The sequence below is a fragment of the Trachemys scripta genome, chromosome 6 (genome assembly GCF_013100865.1).
Source record: "Trachemys scripta elegans isolate TJP31775 chromosome 6, CAS_Tse_1.0, whole genome shotgun sequence".
Lineage (NCBI taxonomy): Eukaryota > Metazoa > Chordata > Testudines > Emydidae > Trachemys > Trachemys scripta.
In genome coordinates this window covers 70,946,953-70,965,742 of record NC_048303.1, presented here as the reverse complement: position 1 = coordinate 70,965,742, position 18,790 = coordinate 70,946,953, and the positions used below count along the sequence as shown (strand labels likewise).

Genomic DNA, 18,790 nt, shown 5'->3' with positions numbered 1-18,790 from the left:
TAGACTAAAATATAATATGTAGATGTCCAACATAGAAAGACAGTCTGAGAAAATCAAGAAACATTATAATTCATTAACTGTCTCTAAAGCAAAAAAGTTAATGCTTCACCTAGATTTCAGGGAAGTCCTGCTTTTGCATTTTAAAATTGTGTCTTACTGTACAAGACTACATCCAATATATTTTGGATTGTTTACAAATCTAGTTGTGTCCTCTGCTAACCACCTGGTCCTAAAACTTAAACACTTCTCCCAGGCAGGGCCGGCGGTCACCTAGGGCGGCAGGATTTGGGGGGCGGCATTTTGCTGCCCTCGGCGGAAATTCGGCGGCAGGTCCTTCACTCGCTCCGGGACCCGCCGCCGAAGTGCCCCGAAGACGTGGAGCGGAAGAACCCAAGCTGCCGAATGCTCAGAGGAGGAGCGCTGCTGCCTAGGGTGGCAAAAACCCTGGCGCCGCTCCTGCTCCCAGGGAAGGACTGGTCGATTCTTCCCAACTAGGCTACCAACACTTATTCTTTGTTTAAGTGAAAGAATGTATAATACAGAAGGCTAAAACCCGTTTCTAATTTAAAGCATCTAAAAACAGAAATGAACTATCAACACATAGCTTTGATCCAACATTACCTTCATTATACTGAAGTCAAGGTGAGATTATCAATTTAAGATTTAAAAGAGTATACAAGAAGGTTGCAGTTACCAAAATGACAAGCCCAAAACATTAGAAACTCCAATTCAGAGTAAAGAATAAAATTGGGGGGGGGGGGGGGGGGGGGGGGGGGGGGGGGCAAATCACACATTCAGAAGTATAGAAATATATAATTTATCAAACCTTCAGTAGACAAATACACTACTGAGGGCATTCATACCACATTCTTTGTGAAGATTTCTGTGCCACTGATTATACTGTATCAGTAAAGACCACATACATACTTCCTTGGTCTAGACTCTAGACCAAAGGTGGCCAAACCGCGCATGCAGCTCTTTTATAGTTGAAGTGTGGGTGACGGAACTCCCCACCCCGGCATTCTCCGCTTACCAGACTGGAAGGGAGTTTGGGGCTTTCTGCCCTGTGGTGGGGTGGTAGAGCTAGGGATTTCTACCCAGCGGGGATGGGCATCTAGAGTTTTTAGCCCCTAGCCCCACCACCCTGCTGCACCTGGCTCTCAAACTTCTGAAGATTATCTTTTGCCGCTTGGAGGGTCACTAAGTTTGGCCACCCATGGCCTAGACTATGAAGTTAGAACACTTACATACATGTAGCAAAAGTTAACGTAGTGACAAGACACATGCTTACACAGACATTTAGGGGTGGCATCACAATGTCTTTAAATTTAAGATTTCTGCTTACACAGTCTGCAGATTGTCTAAGCCAGGGGTAGACAACCTATGGCACGCGTGCCAAAGGTGACAAGCAAGCTGATTTTCAGTGACACTCACACTGCCTGGGTCCTGGCCACCAGTCCGGGGGGGGCTCTGCATTTTAATTTAATTTTAAATGAAGCTTCTTAAACATTATAAAAACCTTTTTACTTTACATACAACAATAGGTTAGTTATATATTATAGACTTATAGAAAGAGACCTTCTAAAAATATTAAAATGTATTACTGGCACGTGAAACCTTAAATTAGAGTGAATAAATGAAGACGCGGCACACCACTTCTGAAAGGTTGCCGACCCCTAGTCTAAGTCCTTTTGGAAAAATTAATATAGGAGGACATCACAGATATGATCATTTTATCAGGACAGCAACTCTTCCATAGTTTGACAAATCCTTAACCCCAGGGAGAGATAATGATTAACCACCAGGCTATGGTCAGGGTTCTCATCTGGGATGTGGGAAGCCCAAGTTCAAATCCCTGCTCCACATCAGGCAGATGTGGGAACTGAATCCTCATGTCCCACATTCCTTGTGAATGCTGAACCACTGGGCTAAAGTTATGAAGACACTACTACCTCCCTCTTCCATCTGTTTTGTGAATCTAGGCCTCTAAACAAACATGCCCAGAAACAAGGAATTTCAAGGTCAAGTGACAGGGAATCATAGAAATGTAGGGCTGGAAGGGAACTGAGGAAGTCTAGTCCATCTCCATATGCTGAGACAGGATTAAATATACTTTGATCATCCCTGACAGTTGTCTATCTAACATGGTCTCAAAAACCACCAACGATGGGGATTCCAGACTCACTTGGTAACGGTCATGCTGTCTGAGATTGGCACTCAGTAACCTATTCCAGTGCTTAGCTATCTTTACCATTAAAAATTGTTCCTAATACATAATCTAAATTGCTCTTGCTGCACTCTAAGATGATAACTTCTTGTCCAAACCCTTGGTGAACATGGAGAACTACTGATCCATTTCCTCTTTATAAACAATCTTTTGCATATCTGAAAACTTAGGTCCTGTCCAAGGCTCCCCCTCCAGCCTTCTCCGCTCATGACTAAATATGCCCAATTCTTTCAGCCTTTCCCCATAGGTCATGTTTTCAAAATTTCCTATTTTTGTTGCTCCCCTGTAGATTCTCCAATTTGGTCACATCTTTGTCTTGTTCAACCCAAAAAAACCCCATACTTTTTCAGTTTGTTGAAACTTTTGCGAATTTTTTTTATTCAGTTCAACCCAACCATTTCCCCCCAGCTTTCTGGAACTGAAAATGACCCAAAGAGTCAATTATTTGTCTGTTCTACTTGCAGCACACCAATTTCATTGCTGGAGATCAACTGGAGTCAGAATCAGGTATTGTGTAATTTGTTCGTTTACATTTACACCTGTTATTCTTAAATCAAAACAGACCTGGCCATAGAAGTAAATCTGGAAACCCCCAGCTCAGTTGCACCAGAAGCTTCTCACTGCTTCCCACCCTTATTGACAGCCATTCTCCCACAGATCTTTCCGAGGCTGCTCTATTAGCTTCCAATCAAAAGACAGCACCAGATTAGTCCCCTCTGTATCCTGGCCTATCATTGCTTAGCAGATTCATCACTTGACATAGTCATCACATAAATGAGCAGTTAATCCACATTAGAACTTTCCACTTGTGCACATTATTTGCTTGGAAACATTAGTGCTATGTAGTTAAAACTTTCTAGGTTGGACTGGTTAATACTTAAATATTTTGATTAAAATGACTAACATATGCAGAACATTTGAGCCAAATGAACTTAAGTTATGTTGCGTAGCAAGATGTCAAGATCATCCATGAATGACAATTTCAAGAATGTAATCTGTTTCTTTTTCATAAAAGTAGCTTGTTACTGTGGTAGTATTCAAAAGCTCTAGATAAGATCAGGGCCTTCTTGCGCTAAGTGCTGTTGAAACACAGAAGACATGGCCTCTGCCCGAAATAGTGCTTTAGTAATAGAGGTAAAATGCAGCAGGTGAAAAGAAAAGGAAGAGAGGACAAGGGTAACAATAGTAAGATCATCCAATTATACAGACTAGTAGGTTCAGAATAGGTTTTCTTATATTTAATGTGAGTAAATAATGAACAGTCTCCTTTTACCAACCTGTCAACGCTCTACTGGGAATACAAATCTCTGTGTTGCTTATGCACCATGGCATCATATTCACATATTTACTAACATGAAGTTAGTATGTGTATATATTATATCTATATCTATCAATACACACACACACACACGTAACAGGACCTTCGCCAATACTCACAACCTCCTCAACTTGTCAGATTTTCACAATCCCCTCTGTGCCTTCTTCCATGCAGCTACCTATGCATTGTACGACTTCCTGAGCTCATTTGCAAGGTCCCTCTCCCCAAATGCCATTAATTCTTTATTTGAGAGGCACTTCTGCTATGCTGCCTACAGTAAATTCAGTAAATTAAGTTTTGTCTATTGTTATTCCCTTGACCTCTGTCTACTTGTTTGTGCTTAAACTGTGAGCTTTGTAACTACCTGGAAAGCACTATTATGTGGTGATCCCTCCCATAAATTAACACTACAACGTGGTCTGAGCATTATTAGTAACATTACTACATACCTTCCCTTGCTGCATTGAGCAGTCCACACATCCCACTTGAATATTCCCATGTTTTGCTCCAGGGATTATTTGTAATCTTTCAAAATCAGTCCCCAATATAACGATATCACATCCTGATGCATAAGCCTGTAAAAAGAAACAAAACAAGAGTTACAGCAAATCTACAACCTCTAGATACTATATGAAGATAAAATCAGTAAAGTACAGATATCCCTTTTGATGCACTTCTTTATAGAAGCTATCCTTGGTTCATCATCATTCATGTAGACCAGTGGTCACCAACCAGTAGATCGTGATCGACTGGTTGATCCTGGAGCCTCTGCCAGTCGATCGCAATCTCCGGCTGCTAGAAGTCCAGCAGCGCAGCAGGTCTAAGGCAGGCTCCCTGCCTGCCCTGGCCCCAGAAGCAACTGGCAGCATGTCTCCAAGGCCCAGGTGGGAGAGGGGAGCAGGCTGCTCCACACGCTGCCCTCACTCTGCAGTGCTGACTCCGCATCTACCCCGCGGGGGTGGCACTTGCGGGCAGCACGTGAAGACCCGCTGCCCCCTGCCCAGGGCCACAAGCACTGCCCCCGCAGCTCTGGAGGGGTTGGCGCTGGGGGGCAGGGGCAACAGTGGCGCACGGAGTTGCTTGCCCCCCCACCCAGGGGCCACAGAGACATGCCAGTCGCTTCCAGGAGCGGTGTGGGGGCAGGGCAGGAAGGGAGCCTGCCTTAGCCCCACTGCGCTGCCAACCAGGAGCTGCCTGTGGTAAGTGCCTCCCGGCTGGAGCCTTCACCTTGCACCCCCTCCTGCACTCCAATCTCCTGCCCCAGCCCTGAGCCCACACCCAAGCTGCCTCCCAGAGCTTGCACCCCTCACCCCCTTCTGCCCCCCAACCCCCTGCCCCAGCCTGGAGCTCCCTCCCACACTCTGAATCCCTCAGCCCCAGCCCAGAGCCTGCACATCCTCCCACACCCCAAGCCCCTGCCTAGTGAAAGTGAGGGGGGGAGTGAGTGATGGAGAGAGGGGGGAAATGGAGTGAATGGGCAGAGCCTTGGGGAAGTATGAGGCTGCAGTGCTGTCTCGCGGCCACAAGAGAGACTGTGTGCTTCTGGACCTATGTGCGCTGGTTGTTCAGTTAATACAGAGAGTAAGATAATGGAGGGTTGGATATACAGGGTTCTACTGTATTGCTTTATAGATATAGCTTTACAAAGCTCCTTCTCTTAGGGTATGTCTACACTACGAAATTAGTTCGAATTTATAGAAGCCGGTTTTATTGAAATCGGTTGTATACAGCCGATTGTGTGTGTCCACACAATAAAATGCTCTAGGTGCTCTAGTCGGCGGACCGCGTCCACAGTACGAGGCTAGCGTCGACTTCCGGAGCATTGCACTATGGGTAGCTATCCCACAGCTATCCCACAGTCTCTGCCGCCCCTTGGAATTCTGGGTTGAGATCCCAATGCCCGGATGATGCAAAACAGTGTCGCAGGCGGTTCTGGGTACATGTCGTCAGGCCCCTCCCTCCCCCGTCACAGCAACGGCAGACAATAGATTCGCGCCTTTTTACCTGGGTTACCTGTGCAGACAACATGGAGCCCGCTCAGCTCAGCTGAGCTCACCGTCACCATATGTCCTCTGGGTGCTGGCAGACGTGGGACTGCATTGCTACACAGCAGCAGCTGCTAACTGCCTTTTGGCGGTAGACGGTGCAGTAGACTGGTAGCCTTCATCGGCGATCTGGGTGCTGGCAGCCGTGGGGCTTGCCTTTTGGCAGTAAATGGTGTATTACGACTGTTAGCCGTCCTATTACAAGTCGGGTCATCGTACGTTAGCAGAGTCTTCCCTGAGCAGCCGATTGTGCAATAGGCCTGAAGACCATCGTCATACACCGCCCCGTATTTGCTGCCAAGCACCCAGAAAGATGCCGAGGGCTATCAGTCACGCTGCACCGTCGTCTTAAGATGTAAAAAATAGATTTGCTCTGTATTCATTTGCTTCCCCCTCCCTCCGTCAAATCAACGGCCTGCTAAGCCCAGGGTTTTCAGTTTAATCTTTGGGGGGACCATTCTGTGTGACAGTTGTTTGTGTTTCTCCCTGATGCACAGCCACCTTTCTTGATTATAATTCCCTGTACCTGTACGCCATGTCGTCACTCGGCCCGCCCTCCCTCCATCCCCTAGTCCGTCAGATACTATGTTTGCGCCACAGCTCATAGAGCCGAGAAGCGCCTTTCGCGCCTTTTCTTTGAATTCTGGGTTGAGATCCCAATGCCCGGATGATGCAAAACAGTGTCGCGGGCGGTTCTGGGTACATGTCGTCAGGCCCCTCCCCCCTCGTCACAGCAACGGCAGACAATAGATTCGCGCCTTTTTACCTGGGTTACCTGTGCAGACAACATACCACGGCAAGCATGGAGCCCGCTCAGCTCAGCTGAGCTCACCGTCACCATATGTCCTCTGGGTGCCGGCAGACGTGGGACTGCATTGCTACACAGCAGCAGCTGCTAACTGCCTTTTGGCGGTAGACGGTGTAGCATGAGTGATAGTCATGGGGCTGGCAGCCGTAGGGCTGCATTGCACCAGCCCCTTGCCAGGAGATGGTATATTGTGACTGGTACCCATCATCGTCATACTGGTATGGCTGTCAATCATGGCCACCTGGGCAGACATGCTACTGTTTCGATGATGATGGTTACCAGTCATAATATACTGTTTTCTGCCAATTGCCCAATATTGTCTGCTAAGCACCCAGAAGAGGCCGAGGGCGATGCTGGGTGCTGGCGGACGTGGGGCTGGCAGACGTGGGGCTGCATTGCTACACAGCAGCAGCCCCTTGCCTTTTGGCAGATGATGGTATATTACGATTGGTACCCATCGTCATCGTACTGGAGAGGCTATCACTCATGCTGCACCGTCGGCTGCCACCTTAAGATGTAAAAAATAGATTTGTTCTGTATTCATTTGCTTCCCCTTCCTCCATGAAATCAATGACCTGCTAAGCCCACGGTTTTCAGTTTAATCTTTGGGGGGACCATTCTGTGTGACAGTTGTTTGTGTTTCTCCCTGTTCCTGTACGCCATGTCGTCACTCGGCCCTCCCTCCTTCTCCTGGTCCATCAGATACTACTTTCGTGCCTTTTTTCAGACCAGGCGCCATAGCTAGCACTGGGATCATGGAGCCCGCTCAGATCACCGCGGCAATTATGAGCACTATGAACACCACGCACATTGTCCTGGAGTATATGCAGAGCCAGGACATGCCAAGGCGAAACCCGGACCAGGCGAGGAGGCGATTGCAGCGCGGCGACGAGAGTGATGAGGAAATTGACATGGACATAGACCTCTCACAAGGCACAGGCCCCAGCAATGTGGAAATCATGGTGTCACTGGGGCAGGTTGATACCGTTGAACGCCGATTCTGGGCCCGGGAAACAAGCACAGACTGGTGGGATCGCATCGTGCTGCAGGTATGGGATGATTCCCAGTGGCTGCGAAACTTTCGCATGCGTAAGGGCACTTTCATGGAACTTTGTGACTTGCTTTCCCCTGCCCTGAAACGCCAGGATACCAAGATGAGAGCAGCCCTCACAGTTGAGAAGCGAGTGGCGATAGCCCTGTGGAAGCTTGCAACGCCAGACAGCTACCGGTCAGTCGGGAATCAATTTGGAGTGGGCAAATCTACGGTGGGGGCTGCTGTGATCCAATTTGCCAGGGCAATGAAAGACCTGGTGATAGCAAGGGTAGTGATTCTGGGAAACGTGCAGGCAATAGTGGATGGTTTTGCTGAAATGGGATTCCCAAACTGTGGCGGGGCCATAGACGGAACCCATATCCCTATCTTGTCACCGGAGCACCAAGCCACCGACTACGTAAACCGCAAGGGGTACTTTTCAATGCTGCTGCAAGCCCTGGTGGATCACAAGGGACGTTTCACCAACATCAACATGGGATGGCCGGGAAAGGTACATGATGCTCACGTCTTCAGGAACTCTGCTCTGTTTCGAAAGCTGGAGGAAGGGACTTTCTTCCCGGACCAGAAAGTGACCATTGGGGATGTTGAAATGCCTATCGTGATCCTTGGGGACCCAGCCTACCCCTTAATGCCATGGCTCATGAAGCCGTACACAGGCAGCCTGGACAGGAGTCAGGACCAGTTCAACTACAGGCTGAGCAAGTGCAGAATGGTGGTGGAATGTGCATTTGGACGTTTAAAAGCGCGCTGGCGCAGCTTACTGACTCGCTCAGACCTCAGCGAAAAGAATATCCCCATTGTTATTGCTGCTTGCTGTGCGCTCCACAATCTCTGTGAGAGTAAGGGGGAGACCTTTATGGCGGGTGGGAGGTTGAGGCAACTCGCCTGGCCGCTGATTACGCGCAGCCAGACACCAGGGCGGTTAGAGGAGCACAGCAGGGCGCGGTGCGCATCAGAGAAGCTTTGAAAACGAGTTTTGTGACTGGCCAGGCTACTGTGTGAAACTTCTGTTTGTTTCTCCTTGATGAGCCCTCCAACCCCCCCCCCCCCCGCCGACCCGGTTCACTCTACTTCCCTGTAAACCAACCACCCCACCCCACCCTCCCCTCCCGCTTGCAGAGGCAATAAAGTCATTGTTTTTTCACATTCATGCATTCTTTATTAGTTCCTTACAGAGGTAGGGGGATAATTGCCAAGGTAGCCTGGGATGGGTGGGGGAGGAGGGATGGAAAAGGACACACTGCATTTTAAAACTTTAACTCTTATTGAAGGCCAGCCTTCTGATGCTTAGGCGATCATCTGGGGTGGAATGACTGGGTGGACGGAGGCCCCCCCACCGTGTTCTTGGGCGTCTGGGTGAGGAGGCTATGGAACTTGGGGAGGAGGGCTGTTGGTTACACAGGGGCTGTAGCGGCGGTCTCTGCTCCTGCTGCCTTTCCTGCAACTCAACCATACGCTCGAGCATATCAGTTTGATGCTCCAGCAGACGGAGCATTGCCTCTTGCCGTCTGTCTGCAAGCTGACGCCACCTATCGTCTTCAGCCCGCCACTTGCTCTGTTCTTCCCGCGATTCAGCCCGCCACCTCTCCTCTCGTTCATATTGGGCTTTTCTCATCTCCGACATTGACTGCCTCCACGCATTCTGCTGTGCTCTATCAGCCTGGGCGGACATCTGCAGCTCCGTGAACATCTCGTCCCTCGTCCTACGTTTTCTCTTTCTAATGTTCACGAGCCTCTGCGAAGGAGAAACATTTGCAGCTGGTGGAGGAGAAGGGAGAGGTGGTTAAAAAAAGACACATTTTAGAGAACAATGGGTACACTCTTTCATTACAAGGTCGCATATTTCGGCTTGCAGGCAGCCATCGTAGGCCACAGTGTTTTGGCTTTTTTAACCTTCTTAACATGCGGGAAAGGTTGCAAACAGCAGCGCATTTCCCATATCAAGGATGAATTGGGTTGTCCATTTAAAATGGGGTTTCAATGTAAAAGGAGGGGGCTGCGGTTTCCCGGTTAACATGCGGCACAAACACAAGTAAACCACCCCCCCACACCCACACACGATTCTCTGGGATGATCACTTCACCCCTCCCCCCACCGCATGGTTAACAGCGGGGAACATTTCTGGTCAGAAGAGCAGGAACGGGCGCCTCTGAATGTCCCCCTTAATAAAATCACCCCATTTCAACCAGGAGAGCTTTCTGGAGATGTCCCTGGAGGATTTCCGCTCCATCCCCATACACGTTAACAGACTTTTCCAGTAGATGTACTGGCCGCGATTGCCAGGGCAAAGTAATCATTAAACACGCTTGCTTTTTTTTGTAATGTTTACAAATATTTACAAAGTTACACTCACCAGAGGTCTCCTGTGTGCCCTGAGGGTCTTGGGTGAGTTCGGGGGTTACTGGTTCCAGGTCCAGGGTCACAAACATATCCTGGCTGTTGGGGAAACCGGTTTCTCCGCTTCCTTGCTGCTGTGAGCTACCTACAGTACCTCCATCGTCATCTTCCTCGTTCCCCGAACCGTCTTCCCTGTGTGTTTCTCCAGTGAGAGAGTCATAGCACACAGTTGGGGTAGTGGTGGCTGCACCCTCTAGGATCGCATGCAGCTCCGCGTAGTAGCGGCAAGTTTGCGGCTCTGCCCCGGACCTTCCGTTTGCTTCTCTGGCTTTGTGGTAAGCTTGCCGTAGCTCCTTAATTTTCACGCGGCACTGCTGTGTGTCCCTGTTATGGCCTCGGTCCTTCATGGCCTTGGAGATCTTTTCTAATACTTTTCCATTTCTTTTACTGCTACGGAGTTCAGCTATCACTGCTTCATCTCCCCATATGGCGAGCAGATCTCGTACCTCCCGTTCGGTCCATGCTGGAGCTCTTTTGCGATCCTGGGAGGACTCCATCATGGTTACCTGTGCTGATGAGCTCTGCGTGGTCACCTGTGCTCTCCACGCTGGGCAAACAGGAAATGAAATTCAAACCTTCGCGGGTCTTTTCCTGTCTACCTGGTCAGTGCATCTGAGTTGAGAGCGCTGTCCAGAGCGGTCACAATGAAGCACTGTGGGATAGCTCCCGGAGGCCAATAACATCGAATTCCGTCCACACTACCCCAATTCCGACCCGCAAAGGCCGGTTTTATCGCTAATCCCCTCGTCGGAGGTGGTGTAAAGAAACCAGTTTAAAGGGCCCTTTAAGTCGAAAGAAAGGGCTTCGTTGTGTGGACGTGTCCAGGCTTAATTCGGTTTAACGCTGCTAAAGTCGACCTAAACCCGTAGTGTAGACCAGGCCTTAGTCCCATATTATAGTTACTCTCATGAACAATGACCTTTCTCCACTTCAACTGCATATGACACTAAGCAACACCACTCTGATATCCTTTCTGTGAATTGTAGATGCACCACTGTCTTACCACTATGCTCATACGTTCGTTAACTCCATTGCTAAGATTATTATAAAAAATAGTACTTTTCAATTCACCTCATACAAGAACAGTAACTCCTCACTTAACGTTGTAGTTACGTTCCTGAAAAATGCGACAAAGGGAAACGATGCTAAGCGAATCCAATTTCCCCATAAGAATGAATGTAAATGGGGGGGTTAGGTTCCAGGGAATTTTTTTTTTTGCCATACAGTACAGTATTACAGTGGGGAGGTGCCCCCGCCTTACCCCACACAGGCACAGCCCACTGGCACTGGAGACAATGAGGCAGGCAAGGAGGCTGAAGGTGCTGTAGGCTAGGAGAAGCACGTTGTGCAGCAGCAGCTTCCCATACTCTGCAAGCACCAGGGGCAGGGGGCTCAACCCTCAGCCCACCCACTCCACCCCTTCCCCCAAGCCTCCACCCTTAACCTGCTTCTTCTCCCCCCCTTTTACTTTACACGCCGCATCCTTGCTCCTCCCCGCAGCAATCAACTGGCTTGCAGCGTTCAGGAAGCAGGAGTGAAGACACAGCGCACAGGCTTTCCCTCCCTCCCATGCCTCCTGAACACCACAAGCCAGCTGATTGCCTTGGGCAGGAGGCAGGGGATAGAGGGGGGAGGTGCGCAACGTCCTCGCTCCTCCCCCCTCCCTCTTGCCCATGGCAATCAGCTGGCTTGCAATGTTCAGGGGGCAGGAGGAAGGGCGGAGGAGCGAGGACTCAGCACGCAGGCTCCCCCCTCCCTTTCCTGCCTCCCGCCCACGGCAGTCAGCTGGCTTGTGGTGTTCGGGAGGCAGGGGGAGCCTGCGCGCCAAGTCCTCACTCCTCCCCCACCCGTGAACGCCGCGGGCAGGAGGCGAGGGGGAAGGCAATGATCCGCAGGGTCTCCTGCAGGCGGGAGGCACTGTGGGGGGGGGGGGGGGGAGAGGGTGGGTAAGGGGTGCCCTGATAGGGGGGCTGACAACTGTGGACAAAGCAGGCAGCCAAACAACCTTATAGCAAAGCATTGCACAACTTAAAATGGAGCATGTTCTGTAATTGAGCAGGAATGTAAGATCGAAATAACGTTAAGCAATAGGACGTTAAGTGGGGAATTTCTGTACTGTAGTGCAATCTCTGTGGTGAAAGTGCAATTTACAAATGTAGGGTGTTTGTTTGTTTTTAACATAACTGGACTCAAAAACAAAACGAAGTCCACTCAGTCCTACTTTTTGTTCAGCCAATTGCTAAGACAAACAATTTTGTTTACATTTACAGGCGATAATGCTGCTGGATTCTTATTAACAATGTCACTAGAAAGTGAGAACAGGCATTTGCATGGCACTTTTGTATCCGGCATTGCAAGGTATTTACGTGCCAGATATGCTAAACATTTGTATGCTCCTTCATGCTTTGGCCACCATTCCAGAAGACATGCTTCCATGCTGATGACACTCGTAAAAAAAATAATGCGTTATTTAAATTTGTGACTGAACTCTTCGGGGGAGAATCGTATGACCCCTGCTCTGTTTTACTCACATTCTGCCATATTTTTCATGTTATAGCAGTCTGAAGTGCATTCCAAAATCTGAGAGGGGTGAGGTGTGGAGCATGCTTTCTTATGTCTTAAAAGAGCAACACTCCGATGCGGAAACTACAGAACCCGAACCCTCAAAAAAGCCATCAACCTTCTGCTGATGGCATCTGACTCAGATAATGAAAATGAACATGCGTCAGTCCAAACTGCTTTGGATTGTTATCGAGCAGAACCCGTCATCAGCAGGCACGCATGTCCGCTGGAATGGTGGTTGAAGTATGAAGGGACAGATGAATCTTTAGCGCATCTGGCACGTAAATATCTTGCAATGCTGGCTACAGCAGTGCCATGAGAATGCCTGTTCTCACTTTCAGGTGCCATTGTAAACAAGAAGCGGACAGCATTATTTCCTGCAAATGTAAACAGACTTGAATGATTGACTGAACAAGAAGTAGGACTTAGTGGACTTGCAGGCTCTAAAATTTTACCTTGTTTTATTTTTGAATGCAGGGTTTTTTTTTTATATATAATTCTACATTTGTAAGTTCAACTTTCATGATAAAGAGACTGCACTACAGCACTTGTATTAGGTGAATTGAAAAATACTATTTCCTTTTTTTTTTTGACAGTGCAAATACTTGTAATCAAAAATATAAAGTGAGCACTGTACACTTTGTATTCTGTGTTGCAACTGAAATCAATATATTTGAAAACGTAGAAAACATCCAAATTATTTAAATAAATGGTATTTATTAACAGTGCGATTAATCACATGATTAATCGTGATTTTTTTAATGGTGATTTTTTTTAATCATTTGACAGCCCTAATTATTATTAATTATTATTATTATTGAGAATCAAATATAATGTTGAAGTGCATATTTATAATAGCTTTCAGTGTAAGACCAAGGTCAATGTACTTTCTCTGCCATTCAAAATTTACACTGATTGGCACATACCACACATTTGAAACCTTCTGCTAGCCTCACAGTAGGAGTAAGCCCTATATTGGCATGATTGCACCTTGCCAAAGATGGCTGGTCCCAAAGAACCAATGGCTGACGAGGCCTTGAGAAAGCAGTTGCCAATTACCATAAAGAGAAAAGTCTTCAGCTTCTCAGCTCTCGGAAGACCCTACTATTTGGTTTTTGTACAGTGAAGCTGATGGGGCAGTATTCATTCCCAAGAGTCTGACTAACCACAAAGCTGATGGTGCCAAATGTGTAGGCAGGAGTACTCTGTTCTTTGGCCCCTTGACTAACAAACACATACAGGGGAGCTCTGCTGGTGACAGGCCTCTGACGTTCCTTTACTATTGCTGTCTCAGTTTGACGAGACCTGTTTGGAGGAGCTACAGTTATGCCATAGTCTTGTTGATGTGGCAGGTGACAAGTACTGCCAAAGAGGGTTATCTGTAGTACTGAACTACTCTGCACTCACCAACATTTATCTGAAAGCAGGGAGCGCATGATGCTGATCTAGTCAAGTGAAAGCTGCAGTGCAGTGGTCTTCTGCTGTATGTATGTTTCAAAAAGCACTAACCAATGCAGTGCTGACAGTAACATGAGGTGGCTTAAACTTGCCTGCCCTTAGAATATTGCTCAGCATAAAAGATTACTTCCAGTGCTGCTCCTTGTTAACAGGTTGAAACGAACACCTGAAAGGAGAGACTTGAGCACATTTAAGAGGAATTTGTCCCAAACAAGCAGAAATAATCTTCTACACACTTTTGGAAGAACACCGCTCAGAAGCATCTTCTGCCTCATGCTTTGTTTTGTCTTCCCACATCAATCTGACTGGAGGACACTCCTGTACCTCAAAGAGGCAAATTAAAAGAAATCGTAGGGCCAGACGTGACAAAAACTTGAGGGTCTTTAGAACAAGTCTAAGGCTGCTGGAAGCAAAACAACTTATCTCCTGATGAAGAGACCCTACTCATGTGCCAGTAACCCATAGGTCTGGTCTGTCTCAAGAACTGCAGTAAAAGAATGAAGACCCACATGCTTGGTTATGTAGATGTGACAAAGAGCATACTTTAAGACATCTAATAGAGTAACAGATAGTTCTGAGCAAAGCAGTTCTGTACTTTAGAACCATAAGAATGTACAAAAAGGGGTGCAAAGACCTGTGGTAAACTTTAAAACTTAATAGGAAAAAATGAATATTGACGCCACCACATATGGGGTATTTTGCTCCTTGGAAGATGCCAACCAGTACACTGTGTAGGAAACATCTGATGCCATAATTATTTAGTTAAGAGAACTTAGTTTTGACTTGAGAAATATCTATTTACACCCTTCCAACTACTCTGGAAGAGGATAAAGCTAAAATGAGTAGGGAGAAGAATTTCATAAAATTAGTAACAGATTTAAGACGGCATTCTTTCTACACAGTACATCTATGCTTAAACTCTTCAAGACTCAGAGAGAATTAAATCATTCGCTGCCTGCCTTAATTAACAGTACATTACAGTCCTATCTATGAGACTCTCTAGGGTGGCTGACACCATAGTGTCTAGCCACAGAATAGTAATTTTCCAAGTAGTAACAAGCCATAATCAGAGATCTAATTTAACAGCACCAAAGCTAGATTTGTGACAGTCTGTTCTATTGGCAGGAATTATCCATTAATTCTAGGAACTGTTAGTTTGAGGAGCTATAGGCAGAACTTCCCTGTTTCATAAGTATCAGACTTGCATTTCCAAGGGAGAAGCCACATACAAGCATAATACAAGATTACAGATTATATTATATTTGCTGTTCAGACATTTTGTTTTAACTAGTTAATTTTTTACAAACTATTGCAAATATAATATACATGTACATAGAGCTTTTACTTTTCAAAAACATCTAAATTTAAACAAGGGTGGTACTATTATAGATAATGCGAGTAGCAAAACCTAAAGGATGCCCAATACTTTCCATAATAAGACCTTGTTTTCAATTTCTTGAAAGTTTGACAAATTTCAACCATTTAGGCTGATTTTTTTTTATACTGTTTGCTTGCCTCAGACAATTTTTTCGGATATGTTTAACACTATTCAGCCACTTTTCAGAATGAGAGTGAAAAAGTAAGTTTTGCCCATCTAAAATATTTCTCAACAAAATGGCTGTCAGAAGCTCTACTGACTTTGTGCTTTGGAACAGGGACTTGAAGTTGCCCTGATGTCAGGGATGTGCCTTTTTTCCATTGCCATGAAAGTGCACCTAAAGTTGCTCTTCGTGCTCCTCTTTCTGGCACCCATGGGCCAGCAGGAGTTGACATCTCAATAGTAAATGAGCAATAATAGGTTATGCAGGGATAGGCCATAAATAGCCTTTGAAGTGAAGACAAGAAGCTTATGTTTGGCATAAGCAAGAAGGGGGAGTCAGTGGAAAGATGAAAAAGGGGGGGGCCTCATATGTGATGGGCTAGGAAAATGATCTTTGAAGCAGCATTCTGAATGGATAAACTAGTCTCCAATTAAATGTTTTGAAGCTTGTTTGAAAACTTTTTACATGTGGTGAGAAAAGAAAATTTTCCCCATTTTAAAAAACACTCACCTAGGAGTGATTTTGTTCAGACCTCCATCTTTGGGAGATCACGGATATGAAAAATAAGCAAAGAAGTTAAGTGCCTGGGGTGACTGTGGGGATGGGAAGCGGAAGGGGGATGACTGTGTGTAAAAAAAGTGAGTATGTGAATTAGGACAGTAATGGAAATTGTTGTGCAAGTGGAACTGCAACAGGCTCTATTCCCACCTATCCACTGTTGCATCTTACTGCTTCATCCTTTCCCACTCTGCCAAATACAGAACTATACAAGGAGATGGAGACGGGCTTCTTCCACAATTGTATATGGAAGAAGGGCTGAAGACATGTTGCAGCATGGAAGACTCTTACCAAATCCCTCCATAAAGCAGCTATTATATCTCTAAAATGACAACCCACTCCTGTGGGTTATAATCCTTTAACAAGTGAAACAAAACCAGCTTTAACGTGTGGATGCTGGGTGATGTTGGCGGACTGTGATATGCAGGATGTTAGACTAGATGATTTAGTGTTCCTTTCTGGTCTTTAACTCGGAATACTACAGTAAACTACCACTTGATGATGGTTAGCTGCCAAAGACCGGAATGTGGGCACTCATGCCTAGTGGTTAGAGCAGGAATCGGTAGTCTGAAATTGGAGCTGAGGGTCAGAGCTAAGTTACCTGGAGTGGGGGATTCCAGGGGCCAAAGCTATCGTGACCTTGGATGAATACTTTGAGCAGTCTGCTACTTTTGCTGATCTTAAGAGAAGGCCTGCTGATCCCCTGAGCCAATTGGGCAGGTTAGACAATCAGGTGGCCCGACTGGGGCCCAGGTTTGTTTGTTAGACTGCTTGGGGGTGGGAGGGGTGTTAAGCTAGCAGGTAAGCAGGCTAGCTGCAAGACCTTACACCTGACACCAGCAGGTGGCCTGCAGAGACTTTAGTATCTCTAGTCTACTTATAATTTACAAATAGATATGTAATAAGTATGCGTAACATCACATTCCTTTTATTGCAACTTTTCTCCCTTTCCTTCTCTTCTACACCCACCCCTTGATTCAGCCTTGATACAAGCTCTTAATGGCAGGACTGTACATCTGTATAACACCCACCACAAAGCCTCAATCCTGATTGCGTTATGCTAGCACACAAAGGTCCCCAAACAACAACTAGCTTCCTGGTATATTTTTCTGGGATTATAATAATTATCACAATGAAGTGATGGGGTAATTTGTAAATCACAGATTACAAATAAGCATAAAGTTTTCATACAGTTTTCCAAAAAGAGGAAGTACCTTTATCAGCATATGTATATGGAATGTAATCTAGAAATATTACTCAGACTTTAGATGATCATGATGGTGACTTCTGCTCTTTAGTCTGACCTCCTGCACATTGCAAGCCACAGAACCTTACACATCCACTCCTGTTATAGACCCCTAATGTTTGGCTGAGTTACTGAAATCCTCAAATCACAATTTGAGGACTCCAAGTTACAGAGAATCTATCATTTATTCTAATCTAAACCTGCAAGTGACCCAAATCCCATGCTACAGAGGAAGGTGAAAAACGCCCAGGGTCTCTGCTAATCTGATCTGAGGGAAAATTCCTTTCTAACCCCAAATATGATGATAAATTAGACCGTGAACATGTCAGCAAGACCCAACCGCCACACACCTGGGAAAGAATTCTCTGTAGTAACTCAGAGCCCTCTCCAGCTAGTGTTCCATCTCCGGCCATTCGGGATATTCGCTACTAGCAGTTGGAGATGGGCCACATGCCATTGTCGTCAGTCTCATCCTACCATCCCCTCCATAAACTTATCAAGTTCAGTCTTGAAGCCAGGTAGGTTTTTTGCCCCCACTGCTTGCTTGGAAGGCTATTCCAGAACTTCACTCCTCTGATGATTAGAAACATTGATCTAACAAGCCTAAACTTGTTGATGGACAATTTATACCACTTGTTCTTGTGTCAACATTGGCCCTTATCTTTTAAATAAGAACTCTCCCTCCCTGGTATTTATCCCTCTGATGTATTTATAGAAAGCAATCATATCTCCCCTCAGCCTTCATTTTGTTAGGCTAAATAAGCCAAGCTCTTTGAGTCTACTCTCATAAGATAGGTTTTCTGCACATATTCCAGTTTGAATTCATTGTTCTTAAACATGTGAGACCAGAACTGCACACAGCATTCTGGATGAGGTCTCACCAGTGCCTAGTATAATGGTACTAACACTGCCCTATCGCTACTGGAAATATCTCGCTTGATGCATCCTAGGATTCCATTAGCTTTTTTCACAGCCATATCACATTCACAGCTCACAGTCCTCTTACAACTGACCAATACACCCAGGTCTTTCTCCCCCTGTCGCTTCCAACTGATAAGTCCTTAGCTTATAGCAAAACTTCTTGTCGTTAGTCCCTTGCACATCTCACTATTAAATTTCATCCCATTTCTATTACTACAGTTTTCAAGGTTGTCCAAATTCTTGTATAATATTTCGGTCCTCCATATTGACAATACCTACCAACTTTGTGTCAGCCACAAATTTTATTAGTACACTACCACTTTTTGTGCCAAGGTCATTAATGAAAAGGTTAATTAAGATTGGTCCCAAAACCGATCCCTGAGGAACTTCACTAGCAACCTCTGTCCAGCCTGACAGATCACCTTTCAGTATGACCCAGTGTAGCCTCACTTTAACCAATTCCTTATCTACCTTTCAAGTCTCATATTAATCCTAATCTTCTCCAATTTAATTAATAATTTCTCATAGGGAATAGTATCAAATGCCTTTCTGAAATCCACATAGATTGGATCTACTGTATTTCCTTTCTCTAAAAAAAAAAAAAAAAAAAATTAATCGGTTTTCTTAAAGAAGATCAGGTTGGTCTGGCACAATC

The 18,790-nt window shown here is 46.1% G+C and overlaps 1 protein-coding gene across 4 annotated transcripts in view; it reads right to left on the bottom strand.

The window, feature by feature from the left end:
- Nucleotides 1-18,790, bottom strand: part of DMXL1 (Dmx like 1) — a 152,027-nt gene that overhangs the window by 126,148 nt on the left and 7,089 nt on the right. For all 4 annotated transcript variants that reach the window (XM_034774425.1, XM_034774426.1, XM_034774427.1 and 1 more), the window contains exon 2: nt 3,995-4,120. In XM_034774425.1, coding sequence (XP_034630316.1) covers nt 3,995-4,120 — 126 coding nt within the window. The remainder of the gene's footprint in view (nt 1-3,994; nt 4,121-18,790) is intronic.